This window comes from Alosa sapidissima, chromosome 16 (assembly GCF_018492685.1).
Source record: "Alosa sapidissima isolate fAloSap1 chromosome 16, fAloSap1.pri, whole genome shotgun sequence".
In the NCBI taxonomy this organism is placed as follows: domain Eukaryota; kingdom Metazoa; phylum Chordata; class Actinopteri; order Clupeiformes; family Clupeidae; genus Alosa; species Alosa sapidissima.
In genome coordinates, this window is record NC_055972.1 from 28,779,115 (window position 1) to 28,798,601 (window position 19,487).

At 39.2% G+C, this 19,487-nt stretch overlaps 1 protein-coding gene and 1 long non-coding RNA gene across 3 annotated transcripts; one reads left to right on the forward strand and one right to left on the reverse strand.

Annotated features, from left to right (window-relative positions):
• Positions 1 to 806: 806 nt before the first annotated feature.
• LOC121685711 lies at positions 807 to 18,739 on the reverse strand. The gene is made up of 3 exons (XR_006023412.1): positions 18,729 to 18,739; positions 17,675 to 17,682; positions 807 to 882 (listed from the first exon to the last, which is right to left on the reverse strand). It is a non-coding gene; the product is annotated as an uncharacterized LOC121685711 (long non-coding RNA).
• On the forward strand, positions 10,273 to 14,743 carry zgc:171579 (uncharacterized protein LOC557116 homolog). 2 transcript variants are annotated; one of them, XM_042066389.1, is made up of 2 exons: positions 10,273 to 10,337; positions 12,614 to 14,743. In XM_042066389.1, exons 1-2 carry the CDS (start codon positions 10,318 to 10,320, stop codon positions 13,650 to 13,652), a joined length of 1,059 nt encoding a protein of 352 aa, XP_041922323.1. In that variant the 5' UTR covers positions 10,273 to 10,317; the 3' UTR covers positions 13,653 to 14,743. The 2 variants fall into 2 exon arrangements, with proteins under 2 accessions (XP_041922323.1, XP_041922324.1); XM_042066390.1 differs by lacking the exon at positions 10,273 to 10,337 and adding an exon at positions 12,147 to 12,266.
• Positions 18,740 to 19,487: the final 748 nt, after the last annotated feature.

Sequence of the window (19,487 nt, forward strand, 5' to 3'; positions counted from 1 at the left end):
ATTAAATGTTTGCAAAAGACTTGTTGAGGTGAGTTTAACTTTAAGTGTAATTTCATCTGCATATTACTCAGGCCTACAGTATACTAGATGGCTAGTTGCCAAGGCTACATGAAAAGGCCAAACTACCAAAATCTACATATTTTACTATCACAATTTCTATCAATAGGCCTTCCATGGGGTTGGGGTTAGTGGGTAGTGTCCCCACCAAAGCTCAGACCAAACCTACGCCCTTGTAATAAAGAGCTGACTGACAGAATGCTTGTTAGTAAAAACCCTGAGTTTTGTCAAATAAATAGGTGATGGACAAAGTGAGGTTAGTAAAAGCTGAGTTATGAAGAATAAATAGCTGATGGACAGACAGATGTTTCTCTGACTGCAAACACTTGTTAACTCTACTGCATTTCCCTTTTTGTGCTAGAAATGCATGCCTATTGCCTACATACACTGTACATGACTCGCAACACAGGGGACAAACAGAATAACATCCTGTAAGTTGTCCCAATATACAGAATTATTTACAGGTGCAAAAACACATGCACATACAGCAAACATCTCCTCATTATCCGCTAGCTGCCTGTCCCCTGAACACATTGTGAAAAAATGCGGTCTCTTTAACAGCCCAGGCTCCGCAAACGGCAACAAAAACAAACTGGTGCAGCCTGCACCACAAAACATAACAAACAGTGTTCCAGCCAATAACAGGCGAGATGCACGTTTAGAAGAGTTTCAATTAGAGCTGAATATTGGGAATTGTCCAATGGGTATCACCGGGCACCCTCCCTATTCTTATTGAGTAACCCCCTACGCAACAAGAAACAGCAAAGAAAAAAACTTTAAACGACAAAACCAGGTTCACCAAGATGCTGGCCTTTGGCTCCCGGACTATGATAAGCATATGCGCGTCGGGGTTCTGTTCTCCCTGTCAGGACTTAGTTTCTGATAATTACCTGCGGACAATACATTATCCCTTACTTAAAATATGCGGATTGGTTGACTGTATTCCATGCCTGCATTAGACCAACCACAACCATATCATCAGCATACTTATACAAGTGACAGGTAGAGTTCATAATATGCATTTCATTGGTGTACAAGGAAAACAAGACAGGTGAGAGAACGCAGCCTTGAGGCGCGCCAGTATTTAGGATCACTGTCTCAGAGGTAATGCCACTGAACACTACTGTACTCTTTGTGGTCGATCTGTAAGGAATTCTTTTATCCACTGCACAAGAAAACTATTTGTGTTAATATCACATAGTCTTTTAACTAATATATGTTTCTGCATACAGTTAAAAGATGAACTGAAGTCAATAAATAATAGTCTTGCATAGTTTTTTGGCTGCTGCATGTGTTTACGTGTTGTAAGTTTTTTGGCTGCTGTACGTGTTTACGTGTTTACTGTTTATTTGAGAAAAAAATGACAGATTTTTCACAAGTATTTGAAATACAACCCCTCAACATATTTTGTTACAAAGTACATTTGATTTTTTCCAATCCTGCATAATACTAATTACAAAAAAAAAGCTAAAAGTAATTAAATATGTATTTAAAATACATATAATTAAAATAATGCCCATTTCTGGCCATTATGAGCTACGTACAGACGCATTTGATAGACATTCGTAGCGCCCAATCAACGGCTCTAGGCATTCGTAAACCACGTTTCAAATATGAGAAAATGAATGTCTAGTTCCCAGACCCCATCTCAATGAGATGAGGTTAGCCAGGCTACTTTAAAAGTAATATTTCAACAGAATTCTACCTCTTGCTCATCTACAGTATGAGACCATTACAATCTCATGCTCCCAAGAACATAGGTTCAGCACTGCTACCTATTTGCTCAGAGAAAGACTTCCTACAGGTTCACTCTCTTTTTTTGTTTCAGGGAGCCTTTAAAATAAATGATTCCTCCAGAATTTCCTTGTGCAAGCGCATTTCTTTGTGTCCTGCACCATGATTTCCAAACCCCACTGGTACATGGCGTACTCATGCATCAACACTAGAGCATGGCTCTTTCACAGCACATAGAAGCTGCAGACACACTCCCTGCAGATGGGGCCTCCAGAAGACCATCCCTGAGAATTCATCCAGCATCCTTGCCCAGCAAAATATTAATCACAGGAACCACGGTGTCAAACTAAGTTCACCTGCACTGAGTCAATTTAAAACAGGAGGTGCACGCATAACAATTGTATAACATCTTCCACAACTATGCTTTAATGAGCTCTGATTCAATTAAAGGGTATGCTACCAAAGTGTTTGAAGGCAAAGGGGACTTCTTTGCTGTAACAAGGGCACGATCCTTTATTATATTCTAAGACATTAGACAGCTGATATAATAAAGTCCTGAGATTAGATGTAATCTATTTATAACTCACATTCACTGTCGTTGGGGCGCCTAGTGCTGAGCATCACTGTTGCCACTGAAGGGGAAGGGGATGCTCCTTAAAATGGAAATGCATCTTCCCCTGACATCCACAGTGCTTTATGAGTAACCTCACTGTGAGGGGCTTTTAGACTTCATTTTCCTCCCGTATCTGAAAGCTTTGATATTGATCGGGAGATTGGATTTTGGACAGCTACACACTTTACATGGAGTTTGGAGCCATGCCCTGGGCTGAGACGACGCACGAAAGAACGCATAGTACGGAAATCCGTCTGTCGAGCCAGGGCCCGAAAATATCTGCCAAGCGGTGTTTCAACACCTTGTAAGCATTTAAATTACAACTCTGATTGAAAAATGAAGCACATTCAAATACTATGAGCTCCTCTTCCCAGGCAGTCTTTAAAGTGCCAAATGTGTGAACATGCAAACATTGATATGGAACTCAGGGTTGGCACCTTCCACTAATACGAATGTGTGTTCTGAATCAGGTATTTGGGTTTGATGAGTGAAAATCTTCCCCAGAAACGTTGTTGGCCATGTCCCACTGTTTGGATTATTACAGGTGGCTGGGTACCCATTCATCTAGATGACGTACTTCTGTAATACACTAAACAGCATGCTGCCTGTGCACAATGTACAAACAAATGCACAAGGGTGTACCTGAAAGCAGGTTATTTTGGGGAGCAAAATGTGTAATGTAGTGCTTGCTGCCCATTCAGTTGGCTATTTTCACCCCAGTCATGTGCATGGGTGCTATCTCTCTCTCTCTCTCTCTCTCTCTCTCTCTCTCTCACACACCATTGGCTAAGAGAGTGGGTGACTTACAGTGGCGAATTCTTCATGGAGCAGTTGCTGTCAATGCTTTTGTTTCAGTGATAAACACAAATGCTAGTCAGGAATGTCCTTTCTGTTATCAAAGGGAAACTGTCTTTCATGCTTTTGCACTTTGTTTAAGGTTAACACCTTTGTTTTGCATGCTACAAGGTTTATTTTGTGCTTTCAGTGAAGAGTTCTCCACAGAGATGTTTGTCCTTGGTTTTAAATATGTCAAAAAAAAGACAAAATGTATGCAAACTTCTGAATTTTATCCTGGGGCAAGCCAAAATGGCTATTTATATCACAAGAAGGAATAAGGTGGAGAACCTACCAGGAACTAATGTTGTTGTTCTGTTTCCTGCCCTGGTTAAAGCCAGAGTTTTGGTTGACTTCCGGTTTTATAAGTTAATGCAAAATATGGAAACCTTTGAGGAGGTGTGGTGTACCAAACAAGCACTTTGCACTGTGATTGAAAATTAATTGCATTTTAGCCATCTTTTATAAAAATGGTTTTATTATCTATTTCATATCTCTACTTTGTGATGACAAAGAGTGATTGATTGACCTGCTTTTGGTTTTGTAAAACTGGAATAAAGTATGTTTTAAAATCTCAATCTCTCTCTCTCTCTCTCTCTCTCTCTCACACACACACACACACACACACAGAGACGCAAAACCATTAACATTTACTTTTATTCATAAAGCAGATGCTTTAACCCAAACCGACTTCCAAAACGAGGTATATGCACTGCTCAAAAAAATTAAGGGAACACTTACAGTTTTCCACAATAGTTAAAACACATTTTTTGAAACCTTCCACCCTTTTCGCCATTCTCAAACTACATTCACAGAATGTCTGACAGTTCAATAAAACACTCACCTCAAAAGTTTTACTTGTGCTCAGAACCAAACAGTGTCAGAGTACCGATCCAGTGTATGATTAAAGTGTTCCCTTAATTTTTTTCACATATATATATATATATATATATATATATATATATATATATATATATATATATATATATATATATATAAACTTTTTCAAGGAGGCATGGAATCACTTTGTAAATCAGCTTTTTTATCCCGATAATTTAGGCTATTCAAACTTGAATAAGGTTATCTATGGAATATCACACACCAGAATTTCCAAAACGGTTCAATAGTTCTAAACAAGCTAATGAGCAGGGATGGATTACAGGCGGGCCCAGGGGGCCAAGTGTTTAGGGATCCCTGAAGCCTAAGTCTCTGCGTGAAGTCACTACTATGTTCTCCAGCCCTGATATCGGAATAGGGCCCCTCAGTTAGGGCAGCCATGGCCTACTGGTTAGTTGGGGAGGTTGCCAGTTCGAATCCCGACCAGTAGGCACGGCTGAAGTGCCCTTGAGCAAGGGACCTAATCCCTCACTGCTCCCCGAGCGCCGCTGTTGGTTCAGGCAGCTCACTGTGCCGGGATTAGTGTGTGCTTCACCTCACTGTGTGCTGAGTGTGATTCACGGATTGGGATGCAGAGACCAAATTTCCCTCACGGGATCAAAAGAGTATATATACTTATATATATACAGTATATATATATATATATATACAGTCAAATAACATAGGCTATGTTGTCTTAATAGGGCCCCTCAATCATATAATATGAACGACTCTCCAAACCTAAATTGATGTAAAGTTGTTGAATAAAAAGAGCCAGTTTACTTTATCAAAAGCTTTTTCTGCGTCAAGTTAAATGATGATAGTTTTCTGTTGGGTTTGTTGCGTTATATTAATAAGATTAAAGGGAGTCTTTGTAAAGGAGTCTTTGTACATTGTCTGTACATTGTCTGTGGCGAGTCTGTTGATAAAGCCTGTCTGATCTGGGTGAATGAGTGTGGGGGTGACTGTCTCTATTCTGGTAGCTAATTCTTTAGTTATAATTTACAGATCTGTGTTGATTAGTGAAAGACGATAGCTAGAGGGTAGAGTGGAATCTTAGGTTTTAACAGTAGTGTCATGGCGACAGTATTCATATGTGTGGGTATGGTCAAAGTGGCTTTAATCTCTATAATTACTCTATGGAATAGTGATTATGTCCCAAAAATGTCGGTAGAATTCGGCTGGTAGTCCATTATGGTCCAGGAGATTTGTTATTGGGCATCTTATTTAAAGCTGAAGTCAGTTTGCTGAGGGTGAGAGGTGCGTCTAGGAATGCTGCTTGTTCTGTGGTTAATTTAGGGAGATCCAAATTTTAAAATAAAGCTTCGCTGTCAGAGTGTGTAGGTTGGTGAGGAGACGAGTAAAGGTCACTGTAGAAGTTCTGGAAAATGCTGTTTATATTTTTTGGATTTTGAGTTATCGTTCCTGTAGTGTCTCTGATTGATTGATAGTGTCCCTAGATGATTGAGTTTTTCTTTTTTATGTTGAAGTAGGTTTGGCAGATATTTATTGTTTGCTTTATTGCTGTACTGAAAGTCATTGTATTACAATTGTTGAATGAGAAATTTAGTTTTTTGTAATGTATTTTATGTATCTTTTAATTCAGTCTGTTTTGGTTCGCTGGGATTGCTTGATAGTTTGTTTGCTAGATGTTTGATTTTTCTGTTCTATTGTATTTTCCAATTGTTGTTGCTGTTTTTTCCTGTATGAAGAATATGAAATGATTTTACCCCTGATAAATGCCTTCCCAGCTTCCCATAACAGTGAGGGTGAGATGTCTGGAAAGTCATTCATCTTTAGATAGAATGCCCACTCGTGCCTTATTAGTGTTGTGAAGTCTGGGTCTTTTATGAGTGAAGTATTGAGGCTCCATCGTGTTGGAATTTTGGTGTGGTGTTTATAGACAGGGGGGAGTGACTTAACAGTTAACCCCCTAATGTCATGCCAATTGGTTTTGATTACTCAGCTGTGATATTAACTGCATACTGCATACAGCTAACTGCATGTCATTTGCTCTGTACTTGTACTCTGCACACTGAGAATAACGTTGAATCTAAGCTAATATTATATCAGCAGTGTTGGGAGTAATGCATTACAAAAGTAATGTAATTACTGTAATATATTGCTGTTTGCAGTAACGCGGTAATGTAAGGCATTACTAAAAAAAATTGGGTAATATTTTACTCGGTACAAACTTCAGTAACGCGCGTTACAATGCATTTTAACCCGAAATTAAGTGGTGTTTTGTTTTGATACATATTCGCAAACACCACCGCGAGAACAACAGAGAAGAAAAAATTGCGCATAATAGTAGAACGTTATCTCCTGATACTAGTTGAAGATGACTGTGGCTCAGTGACGGACTGGACGGTCTGGCATTTGGGCAGATGCCGTTTGGGCCGGCCAATCACAGAGCGGCATGCTTGTCGGGTTTGCGCGTCCCATAGAGCATCACAGTCCCGCCCACAGGAGTTTCCGGAAGGAAGAATTCAATGCAATTTCTCCATTGACAATTCGGGTATTAGCCATAAAAAACTTAACTGCACATGGTAGACTCAAAACCAGCTACGGCTGTACTAAGCGATTGTGTATGCTCATATAGACGCCAAAAGTTCACGGGGCACTAACCTCGTTTTGAGATAAATGTATTTTATTCGCGATGTCTTGGATAAGTACTTCATTACGCACAATCCTGAACAATCCCACAATCCCACAGTGATGCCTCTGATTGGTGGAAATGCCGTTAAGGTCATAGTTTGAAACTTTATCAGCGAAAATTATTGACAAAGATGGCGGAGTCTTTTACTGCCTATGGCGAAAATCTTAATGTGAATAAAAACTTTCTAGATGAACATTGGTACTTGTATCAACAAGGATTGGGGTTTATATATCACACGAACTTAGTCAGGGCCAATACACCATCAAATAGAACACTGCAAATGCTAGTTTGAACACTTAACTTTTCAGGTAGCCGATAGGCTAATCATTAGCCTTTCAGACATTAGAATGACATTATAATGCTGCTAACATTAGCCTACATGCTGCAATACAGGTATGAAATATATTATGTTTTAGTGACCTTGTTGTTTCTATGAACATGAATTGTTGTTTATATGAAACATCAACTTAGTCGAGGCATAAAAAGCCCTATATATCCCCATTAAGAACTTAAAACTTTTGAACTAGCTAGCTAGCTGATAGCAAAGCTGGATGCTACCACCGGGTAGACACTGCAGTAAAATGGTTAGCAAACCGTCCATGCCCCCGTGAATATTTCAGTTTCAAGGACGAAATCAAGAGTGTCCAAAGGGATGAAAACCAGTTTAAATCGGGTCACATTATTGACTGTTGTGTGTCGAGGGTCAGCTTGTGGGTTTTGTATGGGCCAGCATGAGGGACAAGACCTATCAAACCTACGAAGTTGTGTGGTGAGTTTTGCAGGGAGGTTGGTAATGCTAGTTAACATTAGCTAGGCTACTGTAGCCTTCATACTGTACGAGCCATATCATCAATCATTAACCTAGAAATACTTCTTTGTACATTTAATGAACATTTTGTGTAATAATTCACAGCAAGTTAATAAACTGAATATGGTGGTCCAGACCATGCATCAGGATGGCAGTCAGATACGAAGCACTGCACAATGTTGCTAACGTTAACCGCTTTCACACACACAATATAAAATACACGATGGTAAATATAACATTCAATACCAAAACACTATTATTTACACGATTACTCCTGAAATAACTGCTATTAACTACATAAAAATCATTGTTTGGAGGAAAGGGTTCGCGTGCTGTCGCCGGTTGGAAATGATTTCGCGCTGGTTTGTGCTGCTTATATATTTTTCAGTGAGGCGCGGTGGTTTATGGGATGAGTAGTTCCTTCGCTCGGAAATGAAAATATGTACACAGTCTTGTACCTTTGACTTTTTTTGGACTTTCTCTTTGTTTTTTCACTCGAAATGATATGTTGTATGCTTATGAGTTACGCCGTAGCTGATTAGCCTAAGACATGCTCTAAAACTCTTTAGATACAGATTTTTCCAAACGGCAATGGGAGAAATGAATGGGAAATGTACTTCCGGAAACTAAGCTTTCTCGGAGGAGAGGCGGGACTGTGATGCTCTATTTATCGTAAAGACGATTTTACAATCGGCGAGTTCGACTTGCGGCAGATCTGTGCAGATCTGACTTGATGTGATGCATGCTGGGTTGAACACAATGCATACTGGGATGGACGCAATGCTTACTGGTTAGAAATTCTGTCCGACTTCTGTCAGCCGGGGAGGGACTTACCACCGTGACACCATGTCACATGGCCTTAAAATATCGCGGGAGTCTTAGCCTGCAGACAGATCTTGCAGTTGCCTTCCAGAGCTGCACGAGCTGAAACACGCCCTCATGACGTCAGTTCAAAGACGTGATAGGGCCATTTGGGAGGAATGTCCTCATGACGATTATGACGGGAGGCTCATGCTGCTTCCTTATGTTGGAATATGCGAAAATAAACAGAAATCGAAGGGATACCTTCTTATACGTGATTTCTGCAACAATGGTAGGCTAGCCTACTGAAAACGTTTGGATATTCTGTTATTTTCTGCTGTTGGCTAAATAGATAGACACACATATAGGGGAAACACTTGATATTGAATTTATGTGCTACAATGCAGGCCTGTTAACTGTATGACAACAGTGGTTTATTTAAACTACATCATAAGAATTTATTTCGTCAGTCATCATGCTGATTTTAATGAGTAAGAATGAAAGTTCTGCTGTGTTTATTGCGAAACAACATTCCGAGATATCTCCCGCGACTCACGTCAGGCAGACTGTGGCTTTTCTGTCCGGGATGAGCTGCCCTCTGTTATAGCTCCTCCCGGATAGTCTCTGAAGATCACGTTTACGTAGTAAGCCAGACTCAGCCGAAGTCGAACAAGCCTATTAACTCTCGGCCCTCTATCAAGCATCAATAGTGTTACAAGGCTTCGAATTAGCCATTTATCTCTAACTCCCTTTTCCTTCTTCATTGTAGGAAACTGATCAGTATTTATACCAGACATGACCCTCAATATTTACATCAGTCTACATTCTTTTGTAACCTTGTTCAATCAAATGATTTAAAAGTGCATTGTTTGAAATTGGAATACAATATATGCTGCCTGTATCTTTTATTTTATTATTGGTTTACAAAAGTTAGGCTACATGAAGCAATGACTTCTGGGAATTTCAAAACCGAATGCGTCTACTTCCTTCAGCACAGGGAATTGCCGATCTATCATGCCTTGATCCTCGGAATTTTCCCCTTATAAAAGCTAATAAACTGCCCCCAAATGCACATCGAAACATAAGAGAATGTCTGCTTAAATTCAGTGAAGGTGCTACGGTTGAAAATCTACAGTCGGAATTGACACATCTCCCACGCACTGGGACAGTCTGAACAAGTCTCCTCTAAACAAGTATACAGTCAAAGCATCGGAACTTGGATGCTGATGACGTGATAGACAGGGTTGCGGAGAAGAGCAAGCTCCTTAGCACCTTGTTAACTGCATGATGTTAATTAAGATCAATGATAATAACATCTCATTTCAGGCTATATTTCAGAGTTTGCCATTCATTTGCATTAACATCGTATTTTGTCATTTTTGGCAAAGACATGCATTCCTTTAGGGATATTGAACATATTGAACGTTCTCTAACCATCGTGATTTCGAATTGTGCAGTTTTCAGCACAAAAACTAATTTTGTTCTTTTCATGGAGAGCACTGCTCTATGCTGTTCTATGGTGCTTTCTGCCTCTTGCGCACGCATGTTTTCGTGACATTACATAGAAAATCCATTTATTCTAGGCTATTCTTTTTTCATTTTCATATTTCATATTGCATTCATTTTTTTGGAGTTGTGCATTGATATATCCATGTTCTTGGTTCAGTCTTTATGCATATTAAAGTTAGAGTTCATCACCAATGGGGCTACAAACGTGTTATGTCCGTGCATGTTAAGTTATATCTGTGTGTTGCGAGCACATGCACGCGCGTGCATGCGCGTCCCCGTGTGGGCCGCTGGTTGGTGAAAATGCCAGGGCCGTTTTTTAATCCCAGTCCGTCACTGCTGTGGCTGCAGCAGACTCGAAGTCGGATTCTATTTGCTGGATAGACATAAGCCTACGCTCATTATTTTCAGCTTGTCAGAGACAAGGATATGAAGAACATAATAGTTAAGTAAGTGCACTTTGTGTGCGAAACCGAAAGATCTCTCTATGCCTTGCGAAATAGCACAAGTAATTTAATGAAACATCTAAAGTGGAGCCAAGCTAATCTTTTTGATTCTTGTTAAAACACAAACTATGCTCTTAGTAGTGCATGTCAGCTTTGTGCTGTGAACTTGAATTAAAGAGAATAAAGGGATAGAAATGCAGAAAAAAGTTGTAGGCCTATGTAGCCTGGCAGTGCCACCACTCTCACCACGCGCATCATGCACTTTGCGTAGGGCACCAAAGGAGTCACCCAAATATAGCCAATGAAAAGTAGCTTTACTGCAAATGGCGTTTCACTCAATAACGTTTACAATGTCAAAATGCACTAACACCATGTTACATGCAAGTTGGATACTTTTTTGGGTTTTCTCAATCTCCACCACGTAGTACTAGAATGGAATTGGTGGGTCTTCAATAATTCGTTTTCCAAGCATTTCATGAAGCACATAATATGCCGAGTCGACTGAAACGCATTCCATTCAGGTAGCTAGGTGGCTACCAGGCTCATAATTCACTTTTAATTGCAAAAAGAAATGTGAAGCAACATGTCATTGCACACTTCCATTTCCAAAGCAATGAAGGCTGCTTATAACAACTTAACATTGTGCATATTATTGTTAATAATTGCAAATAATCAAAGAGTTATATATTATAAATATTATTGCAAATAATCAAAGAACTCAAATAAACAAGAGCTTGCAAAAGGGCATTATGAGAACGTAAAGATCAATGTTCTTAAAGTGACAATGCACCATTTATAAGTAAAACAGCATTTCTTCAGAAATGAATGTTTAAAAACACACAGTAATGGTCTTAAATTATAAGCCTTTTTATTTTACTTTAGGTGTTTGAGTTATCATTTAAATGTCACTCACTCAAAGCCACTCACTTAGGGCACCGAAATGGCCAGCAGGCCACCATCTTGACATTTCTTTATGTAAGCTTTGATTTAGGCTCTGTTGATTTTAATGAGGAGGCCTAGGCCTTAAAGTTACAGTATTTATATCACAATTTACCAGACTTTGACCTTTTGTCGTTTTTTAACAAAATTCTGACTATGATTGTTCCTTGTATTGCATCACGAGCACTGCTCCTATTGCATTCTACTGTTAGCCTTAAGCCTAGCTCAGTCATTATGCTATACCACATCTCCCTCCATTGGAAGAGCAATGAGCTGCATTGAGCGTAATAAACTGCATTTAGAATGCCAAATCCATATTTCTAGATATTTTGGTGAAAGTAACTTAAAAGTAATGCAATAGTAGTGTAATGCCTTACAATTCAGAGACAGTAATATTATAATGTAACAAATTACTTTGAAATGACAGTAATAAGTAATACATAATACATTACGATTTTAAAGTAACTTGCCCAACACTGTATATCAGCAGCAGTGAACATACACTTGCATTCTCTTCTCTGGGGCCCTCTGTGGAGCTTCCTCAAATGCTTTTTAGAGTGCTGCAATTCTGCTGTGTGATGAAGTTTAGGTGGTTAGCTTATTTCAAGAAACTGCTTATAGTTCTGAGCTGACAACCTTGAGAAATGTATTGCTGTAGTGGTCTCTCACTGCTGAGCTATGCAAAATACTCAAACTGGAAAAGAGAAAACAAATCAAGTTGAAATAGAATTATCTATTCACCATATGCATGTTATCCTAATACAAAAACATAAGTAACAGGCACGTACTTTCCATTGGATGAGTATGTTGCCTAATTTTAGTGTTCCTCAATGATGTCATAGGCTTTATGGCTGATGAGGACTAAAAAACGTCTCTAATTCAAAGTACTTCTGCATTTCATGCAAGTCATTAAACACACTGGACTGTGGGGAAACATTTTAGAACTTTTTGAAGAAGTCAGCATCCAACTGCCTTAAAGGAAAGCACAGCACAGTAAGTGAACTCACGCTATGTTGAATATTATTAGTGTGAAGTGTTTTCAGTGAATTTTGACAAAGTTTCCAACATATTTTAACACAGCTCAGCTCAACCTTAAAAGTCGTCCAGGATATTGTTCTTCTAGAGCCTCAAACGTGTTTATAGCGAATTTGCATTGTGTTTCTCTATGTCGTTCACAAATTAGTTCAAGATAGCCTTTTTAGGCAGTGTTTTCTCTTCTGTCCTCTTTTTCACAAACCAAAAAGAGGACACAATCAGGTCAGCCTAACTTTATCACTATAGTTGCAGCTACTGCTCTCACTTGCTCAGAATTAACATGGAATGTTTTTTTTTTATTCCAGTCTATCAAACATGGCATTAGATTCTGAGAACCTGACTGGACATCGTTATGGTAACTCATGCGGGATAGACTTCAATCAAGATGCAGTCTTCCTTCCAGTTCTGTATGGAATATTTTTCAGTCTCGGCACTCCCTTGAACATTTTATCTCTGGTTGGATTGTACAAGCTCATCAAAACAGAAAATGTTTTGCCTGTGTATGTGCTTAACTTGTTACTTGCTGACCTTATCCAACTGCTGACTTTGCCCCTGTGGATTGACTATTATAAAAATGACCACTACTGGCGATTTGGTCCCAGAGTCTGCCAGTTCACCAGCCTTTGTTTCTACGTCAGCATGTACGCAGCAATCTTCTTCATGTGCATCATAGCACTCGAGCGCCACTTGGCAATCGCCTGCCCACTGAAATTTCACTTCCTGAGCCGACTCAAGTTTGCCCGCTGGTTTGCGCTGGGCATATGGGTGATGATTACCATCCCGTTGTCTATCGCCTTCAACAAGCTCTTCCCAGTGCGTGCCAACTACACCCTCTGCATTGAGAAATACCCTTCGGGAGGAGGCTTTATCACCTACCGGCTCATAACCCTGCTGATCTCTTTCGTCATTCCTCTGGCATTCATCCTCATCCTCCACGTAAAGACCCTGCGGTCGCTGATGGCCGTCACCGCCCTGGCCTCGAACGAGAAGAGGCGCATCAAGAGCCTCCTCACCCTCCTGGTGGTCATATTCCTCGTGGTGCTCGGACCCTACCACATCATCGGGTGTGTTAAGTACCTGGGCCTGCTATTCCACGGGGATTCCTATGTCTGTGCCTGGGAGAAAGCCATCTTCATGCCCTTCCAGCTGGGCAGGGGCCTGCTGAGTCTCAACAGTCTGTTGGACCCCGTTCTCTACATCTTCCTGAGGAACGACTTCAGGTCGGCGGCGGCGCGGAACCTGCCGTGTCTGAGGAGGATGACCTGGGGCCTGAGCCAAGCCAGGGCTTCCTGTGGGCGTTCTGAGCCCATGGAGAATGGCACAGGCTCCACGGATGGGTTATAACAAGAACCTTATGGCCTGATTCATAGCCTACGCAAGCTATGTGAATGCAGTTGACAACGCAAGCTAAGCAGTCGATGATCCCCCATCGGAAACACATGATATGATACGACATGTGTCGTTACGTCACGTTACAAAAAATTGGGCAAAGCATTTTGCTTTGCAAGAGCGCATCAGTATAGTATAAGTATATATACTTTTTTGATCCCGTGAGGGAAATTTGGTCTCTGCATTTAACCCTATCGGTGAATTAGTGAAACACAAACAGGACACAGTGAACACACAGTGAGGTGAAGCTCCCACCACCACCACCAGTTTGGTCCCTGTCAATCTTTCTTGGGACGGGGTTATTGGAGTAACAGGTGCAATTAAATGTGCTAATGGAAAATAAATGTCAGCCGGCAACTTGCTGAAATCCACATGTACGGTTGTTGTTTGTGTTGTCTACTAAAGACTGATGTAAATATTTAGTAAAAACAATTAGCAGGAATTTCTCTTTTGGCCTTTACATCTTAATGTTAGCTCTTGCATCACATGGAAACTTGAAAATGATATCAAGTGTTTGTTTGTTTAACACACTGTGGGGCTGATCATCTGCGGTGTTGGTGTTGCTACAGTGGCATGATGCAACTTCCATGATAAATGGTGATGTGGCTGTGTGTACAGTACGTCTATAATGTGCATATGAGTATAAATGCATGTGGACCTATGTGCTTGTATGCATATGTGTATATGTAGATATAGATAGATAGATAGATAGATACTTTACTTATCCCCAAGTGGAAATTCAAGATATAGGTATACAATTTTATGTACTGTATATACTTCAACGTTGTGCACTTTTAAGTGGACAACTTTAATAATATTATTTTCAGGTATAAATTTCATTAATTGACGTTTAATTTAACAAAAGGAAACAGGTACTTTTTAGTTGTATGATTTAATGATAGGGGTGGGATTAAATAAGTGCTCACTTCTTCCCTCTCCCTTTCAAATGTGTTTAGAGATTCTTTTACTTTATTTTATTGTTCTGCCAATTGAGGGCACATGTGTTTTTATCTGCCACATTTTAAATAAATTCAAATAAAATCAAACTGTACAGAACACATCCCTTGTTGCATCTTTAAAAATGGCATTACACAGTGATCATTCAGCACCCTTGCAGAACTTCACACTGGTGTTTGAACAAGCGTTCCTCAAAACCATGAGTCAACCATCAGACTCAGCAGATTTTTTATTGGGTAATTTTAATACACAAATGAAAGATATTAAGGATAATGTTGCACCACTAAAACTCAATAGAGTCACCGTAAAACAGAAACCACCTTGGAAACAAAGTCAAATGGTTAAACTCCTGAAGAGAGACTGTAGGAGGGCAGAAAGACAATGGTGCAAATCAAAGCTTCTGGTCCATTACCACATACAAGGACAGGCTTAGGAAGTAACCTAATTTACCAACCACAAACTCAGATCCACCAAACTTGTCTATGTTTAGTTTGATTGATGCCATCTTACGCAAACCATACAGAACCTCAACTCTGCCACTTGTGCATTGGATGCCCTGCCCACCAGCTTCCTCAAATCTGTCCTTCACCTCCTAGGGACAGACTTGCTTCGCATTATAAATACATCACTACAGACTGTAACATTTCCTAAATCCCTGAAGACAGCTGTGGTAAAACCATTGCTGAAAAAGACTAACCTGGATGCATCCATATTATACAACTATAGGCCAATATCAAACCATTCATACTGTAGGCAAAATCATTGAAAAAATTGTTTTCAATCAACTCACCTCATTCCTGACAACTCCTAAGATGACTTTCACTCGGGCTTTCAGGCAAATCACAGCACTGAAACAGCCCTTGTTAAAGTTACAAATGATATTCGCCTTAACACAGATGCAGGCAAGGCATCTGTCTTACTGTTGCTGGACCTTTGACCCTGTGGACCACAACATACATGTACTACTCCATCGACTAGAACATTGGGCTGGTTTATCAGGTGCTGTTCTCAAGTGGCTCAATTCATATTTACAGGATAGGAGCTTTTTTTTGCTGTTGACAACCATAAATCAACACCAACACCCCTGAAGTGGAGTTCCCCAGGGTTCAGTCTTGGGTCCAAACTATTGTCTGTTTCAAATCTTTTTTCAGATGCCTTTTTTTACTGACTACTGCACTATGCTTTGTATGTGTCTGTTATTTATGTTATTTCTTGCGCTTATATCTTATCTGTTTCGTTTTTTAATTAATTATTATTAGGGGCCCGAGCAGCGTAGCTGCAGGACCCCTATTGTTTCTGTACCGTTCATTTTTGGCCAACATTCTGTAAAAGTCATACTGCAGCCTAAACCGTAACTCCAAAACTATGGTTACCAGTACCCCCCTCTGCCCATAACCCAAAATTTGGGGTACTGCACCCAAAGGTGGCGCTATTGGAAAAAGTTAATTATGCTAATTTCTCCTTACCAGATTGACCTAGACTCAAAATTCTTTCATAATATTAATCTCTAAACTCAGATGCATCTTTTTGGCCCTGGTCTTATGGTCTAAAAATGTTTACTTTTGACACAATTTCATGGAAAAGCCAAACATTATAAAAAGTTTCACACTCTTCAAAAATAATCAAATCTTCACCAAAATTCTCACAGACAATGTTTAGACCAAGCCTCACAAAAGTTATCGCTCAGAATTTTGATATTTTGTTCCATTTCAGAGATATAGGCCAATAAAGTTAGACCACTTAGGCCATTTTTCCTAGATCACCTATATTCCTATAAACCGTAAGTCCTAGAAACTTCACATTTTCAAGTATTGTTACCAGTACCCCCCACTACCCATAACCCAAAATTTGGGGTACTGACTCTATTGTCAATGCTTATTTTTCCTTACCAGATTGACCTAGACTCAAAATTCTTTCATCATATTAATCTCTACATTCAGATGCATCTTTTTCACCCTGGTCTTATGCTCTAAAAATGTTTACTTTTGCCACAATTTCAGAGAAAAGCCAAACATCATAAAAAGTTTCACAGGCTTCAAAAATTATCAAATCTTCACCAAAATTCTCACAGACAATGTTTAGACAAAGCCTCACAAAAGCTATCAAAAGAATTTGGATATGTTGTTCAATTTCAGAGATATAGACCAATAAAGTTCGACCACTCAGCCCATTTCTCCTATATCACCTATATTCCTATATTTTTTTTTCCTTGGAGAACAACCATACAACCATCATTATGTGGATACCATTAACAGTGCACATTTTCAGATGCCTTTTTTTACTGACTACTGCACTATGCTTTGTATGTGTCTGTTATTTATGTTATTTCTTGCGCTTATATCTTATCTGTTTCGTTTTTTAATTAATTATTATTAGGGGCCCGAGCAGCGTAGCTGCAGGACCCCTATTGTTTCTGTACCGTTCATTTTTGGCCAACATTCTGTAAAAGTCATACTGCAGCCTAAACCGTAACTCCAAAACTATGGTTACCAGTACCCCCCTCTGCCCATAACCCAAAATTTGGGGTACTGCACCCAAAGGTGGCGCTATTGGAAAACGTTAATTATGCTAATTTCTCCTTACCAGATTGACCTAGACTCAAAATTCTTTCATAATATTAATCTTTAACTTCACATTTTCAAGTATTGTTACCAGTACCCCCCACTACCCATAACCCAAAATTTGGGGTACTGACTCTATTGTCAATGCTTATTTCTCCTTACCAGATTGACCTAGACTCAAAATTCTTTCATAATATTAATCTCTAAACTCAGATGCATCTTTTTGGCCCTGGTCTTATGGTCTAAAAATGTTTACTTTTGACACAATTTCATGGAAAAGCCAAACATTATAAAAAGTTTCACACTCTTCAAAAATAATCAAATCTTCACCAAAATTCTCACAGACAATGTTTAGACCAAGCCTCACAAAAGTTATCGCTCAGAATTTTGATATTTTGTTCCATTTCAGAGATATAGGCCAATAAAGTTAGACCACTTAGGCCATTTTTCCTAGATCACCTATATTCCTATAAACCGTAAGTCCTAGAAACTTCACATTTTCAAGTATTGTTACCAGTACCCCCCACTACCCATAACCCAAAATTTGGGGTACTGACTCTATTGTCAATGCTTATTTTTCCTTACCAGATTGACCTAGACTCAAAATTCTTTCATCATATTAATCTCTACATTCAGATGCATCTTTTTCACCCTGGTCTTATGCTCTAAAAACAACCATACAACCATCATTATGTGGATACCATTAACAGTGCACATTTTCAGATCTGTACTCTTTTTTATGAAGCCCTTAATTCTATTGTCAAATGTATGCTAGGAATTTTCTTGATGTTGTGTGTTTGCCAACACACATTTTCACCATGTGAATGTGACTGCCAAATATGTAGGATTGTCAGTGGCTCAGTGGGATAATGCCTAGTGCTGGTGATCCTTGAGGTTGAGAGTTCAAATCCCACTTGAAGCATTAGTGTTCGAATGCTGTTGGGTTGTGGAGGTTAGCACACTATAACATTGCAGCTACTTGTCAATATGGACTTGTAGTGCAAGGCAAGTATAACTGTATAATTATAGGATGTTTATCTTATTGACTCCAACACAGAACCCACCCCCCCCTTCACCTACCACCACAAACAAATAAATTCTCTGGGAAACACTGCCTTCCATTATCAAACCCTGAGATTAGCACAGAGTTGTAGAGATGAGTACTGTTAGAATACTGTTGGGTTGTGGTGGTTAGCATACTACAATAGAGTATTGTTAGAATACTGTTGGTGAAAAGACTCCCTAAGTTTATATATATATATATATATATATATATATATATATATTATTATTATTATTATTATTATTATATTGTTTCTCATTTCTTATTTTCGAATGTACACTTAACCCTCTACTGCACGGTGTTGCCATATGGCAACATACCCTTTCTTTTACCATTTCTTTAAATTTGAAAATAAATATGAGCTATGATTGGTCTTAAATTCATGGTAGAATCTGGTGGCAACCAATGATATGCTTTGATTACATCACATGACACTATGCTGCCTTGTACTGTCATTCTTTCCCCACACTTTTGATGACTACAGTCGCTGCAGAAGTGCTCCTGAATATGTGAAGATTTTCCTCAATATTTCATATTTCTGCAGAATTTAAAAATAACTTCATGCATCTGGGGTAAGTTCTTATCTTTTTCATTGTCACATTGTTTTGATAGGATTATTACCTTTTTATTCAATAAAATAGGTATGTTGCCATATGGCAACATTGTGCGGTAGTGGAACCATATTTGCTCATGCTAATGCAAAAGCAGAGTAGCTTTGTTTGAATGAGACATTTAGATGTATAGGTGGACTGATATAGTTGGATGGTTGTATTTTGCTCATTTATTTATGTTTTTTGTTTATTTTTATAAAGTTTAATAGTAAAATATACATTTATTTTGTTTAGAAAATGAACACGGCAGTATTCTATGGCAAGGCTAAGAGGAGGGCTGAAATGTCATTGTGCAGTCCCCATTCAGACAAACAGACACACAGACACACACACACACACACACACACGCACATGTTCTACCATTCTATACTTGATAGGAGCTGTATCTAGTATTTCATTTGAAATGCCAATTGTTCATGCGTTCATGCACACTAGGGTAAAAAAGGTTACAGTGTATCATCTTTTGCCTCTTTTCATGTATTTCAGTTGAAGTTCAGGAGGAGGCACCACCTCAGGTGGAAAAGATCAAGAACCTGAAGTGGCAAAAGAGGCGAACCATCCTGCCCGTACTTAAATGGAAAGGTGCCCCACCGGTAGA